The sequence below is a fragment of the Cydia fagiglandana genome, chromosome 14, assembly GCF_963556715.1.
Source record: "Cydia fagiglandana chromosome 14, ilCydFagi1.1, whole genome shotgun sequence".
Lineage (NCBI taxonomy): Eukaryota > Metazoa > Arthropoda > Insecta > Lepidoptera > Tortricidae > Cydia > Cydia fagiglandana.
The window spans coordinates 4,306,606-4,309,835 of NC_085945.1; the positions used below are offsets into that span (position 1 = coordinate 4,306,606).

The 3,230-nt window shown below is 38.2% G+C and overlaps 1 protein-coding gene across 1 annotated transcript; it reads right to left on the reverse strand.

Annotated features, from left to right (window-relative positions):
- Window positions 1-814: 814 nt before the first annotated feature.
- Window positions 815-2,821, reverse strand: LOC134670965 (myb-like protein X). Its single transcript, XM_063528790.1, has 2 exons — window positions 2,120-2,821; window positions 815-1,336 (listed from the first exon to the last, which is right to left on the reverse strand). Exons 1-2 carry the CDS (start codon window positions 2,819-2,821, stop codon window positions 815-817), a joined length of 1,224 nt encoding a protein of 407 aa, XP_063384860.1.
- Window positions 2,822-3,230: the final 409 nt, after the last annotated feature.

The following is a 3,230-nucleotide window of genomic DNA, read 5'->3' on the forward strand; positions in this document are numbered from 1 at the left end:
ATTGAGTGAAACAAAATCAAAAGACTATGAAATTCATCAAACGCACTGTTTGTGTCTGGCCTATTATAAACATCTTCGTAACATACATTTTCCATACAATGGACAAATTTAGATAAGTTTTCTTCGCTATAGTCTCTTTTAAATATATGTAATTTCCTATGTTTATATATTTTCTTAACAGTTATATGTATAGTCTGGGCATTATGGTCTGACAATCCTAGCTCGAATGTCTGAATTTTAACTCGCGATAAATTTGATAATATGTGATCTATACAAGTTTGCGAAGTACTGGTTAAGCGAGTGGGTGTTTTTACGTGATTTACTAGATTATAATTTGTTAAAAGCTGGCTGTAATCTTTCGATGTTGTTGTATGATTTAGGGTATTTATATTTAGGTCCCCACATAATATAATTTTTTTATTTTTATGTATACTCAAGATAGAGTCTAGAAAATTGTCTAGTAAGCCCAGAAAGTTTCTGTCGTCGGACTGTGGAACTCTATATAGACATATAATGATACTGTTTATTGAAGCGATTTCAATTCCACAGCATTCAAAATCGTTTTCGAAAGCGTTTTTGCTAAGATCTAGCTCTTTATAATCAATCCAGGGGCGAACCAAAATACAAACGCCACCCCTCCTTTTGTTAACACGTGAGAAATGACCGGCGAGTTTAAAGTTTGGTATTTGTAGATTGGTTTCAAGGCCCTTGGGAATGAATGTTTCTGATAGACACAATATATCGATATTTACATATTTATCTTTTAGATTAGAGAGCGCTAATTCTAAGATATCCGTTTTGTTTAAGGCTCCTGCTATGTTTTGGTGCAGGATTCCGAGCGTGTTAGAAAAAACTCTTCGGTTTCACGTTCTGTTTCACGTTCAGTTTCGCCCTCAGTGTCACGTTCCGTTTCCGGCTCTGTTTCATAGTCAGTTTCACGCTCCGTTTCGCATTCTTTGTCACTTTCCGATTCGGAACCAGTTTCACGCTCAGTTTCACTTTCAATTTCACACTCGGTTTCAGGTTCACATTCTGGTTCACTTTCAAATTCAGGTTCAGTTTCCTGTTGCGTTTCGTAGTAATTTTCACACACATTTTCACGCTCCGTTTCACGTTCAGTTTCCTGTTTCATTTGGTAGTCAGTTTCGCACACCTTTTCACGCTCCGTTTCACGTTCAGTTTCACATTGAGTTTCAAAATCGTTGATCGACGTGAGGAGTTTCATCAGGTCATGAAATATCGTAACATATCCCTGCCTTTTTACATTTCCATGATGAGAAAACATGTCATAGTCATAAGACAGGTTTAGATTTGAATCCAAAAGGTAGCAGTATTCCTGTTTCAAGTTATCAATATATAGCATATTGTTAAATGTTGTTATACGATTATTAAATAAACACGAGAAATAATCAATCCTAAACGTTGGCGAACATATTATTATGTTTGTATGCTGTAGGTAGCTTAGTTGTTCTCGAATGTAATTTACTAAGTCATAATAATTTATGGTCTTTTTGAAGTCATTACTGCCAATGTATATGATACAAAAATCATTTAAAGTGAAACCTATGAGCTTCTCACGGAGCCCACAAAATAGTTCTCTTGTGTCTGCTCCAGGTTTAAGATAGAGACATGTATTTCCTTTTGGGAATGCTTGTTTTACTAGCTGCATCAGATGATTCGTGTAGTTACTAATAAGACACACTTTCGATTGAAGTAGTGATGGCTCTATTTCCCTTGTTTTTGTGAGAGTCGAGGTGTGCTGTGTTTCCCTAGGAACTGTTGTCGTACGGCTTTTATTGGATTCTGGTAGAGAATGTAAAGATGGTGTCATACTAGTATTCGAAATGTGAAGTTTGTCTGACAGAGTATCTATTTTTTTTGTGAGGCCTGAAATTTCCTTTTCGACATTCTTAACTAGTTTTTCCAATTCTATAATTTTTAATTGGATATTGAAGAGAATTTTGTTCGTAAGGGATTCTTTATCTGTATAGACAGCACTTGGCGGAAACGGTGTTGATATTTTTGGTGACGATGGTGCTAAGGAGAGTCTGAGTTTCTTCCTTGCACTGCCACTGTTTTTAGAGTCTAGAGGTGGTAAATGACACAGTGACTGGAGTACCTCCGCTTCCATAGCTAGTTTGTTGTTTTTCTTTTGGAGCTCAATATTTTCAATTATTTTATTTTCCAGCTCATTTTGAGCACTAACTAATGTCAGCTCTAGTCCGGATATTTTTTCATGAAGTTCATTTAATGGCAAGTGTGTGTTGGTCCCAAGTGGCAGGCCATCCATGCTTCTCGATAATAATTTGCCCGACGGCGATGTAGAGTCCTGTGACAAGTCCTTTTCATCAGGTATACTCGGGTAAGAGTCCAAAATTTGTGAATTGAGGGATGTATTAGGCAGTGAGTCCTGTATTAGCTCTTCATTGTTAGGTATTTCTTCTTCGTTAATACTTTTTTCTAATGGCAATGGCGGTGACAAGGCGGAGTTTTCTTTTATGAAGGTGTTTGGTGGCTGGTTTTGTTCCAACTGCGAATGGTTAATGGGTGAAATTAGTAGTGAGGACGATGAAAACATGCAAGCATCCGCTTTAGCTACGGCGTCTTTCAGGGACATATTTGCGTCTGATGACGATGGAGCTTCATCTACGGCATGTTTAAGGGGCAGTTTAACTTCTGGCGATGAGGACGCTTCAGTTGCGGCATTATTCTTGGGCATTTTTGCGTCTGGCGACGATGCGGCTTCATCTACGGCACGTTTTAGGGTCAGTTTAGCTTCTGTCGATGATGGGGCTTCAGTTACGGCCTCTCTCAGGGGCATTTTTGAATCTGGCGATGATGAGGCTACAGCTACGGAATGTTTCAGGGGCAGTTTAGCTTCTGGCGATGATGAGGCTTCGGTTACGGTATCAATCGGGGGCAATTTTGCATCTGACGACGAGAGGTTGGCTGTAGAATTTGGCAGTGATGATGGGATTTTTGGTGAGGCATTTTTCTTAACGATTATTTTATTTGTTTTTCTATTTGTTAAGTTTGGTGGACCACTTCGGATCTTGTCATCTTTTTTTGGTAGACAAGACTTGCATTTCCATTGCTTTTTTGATTCCTCACTCGATATGTTATATAATTTTTCAGAGTATCCGGCACAGTCAAATTCGTATCTGTTTTTACATTTGGAGCACTGCAGTGTACTTTTTACATCAACATAGGATCTGCATTTGTTGCAGGAT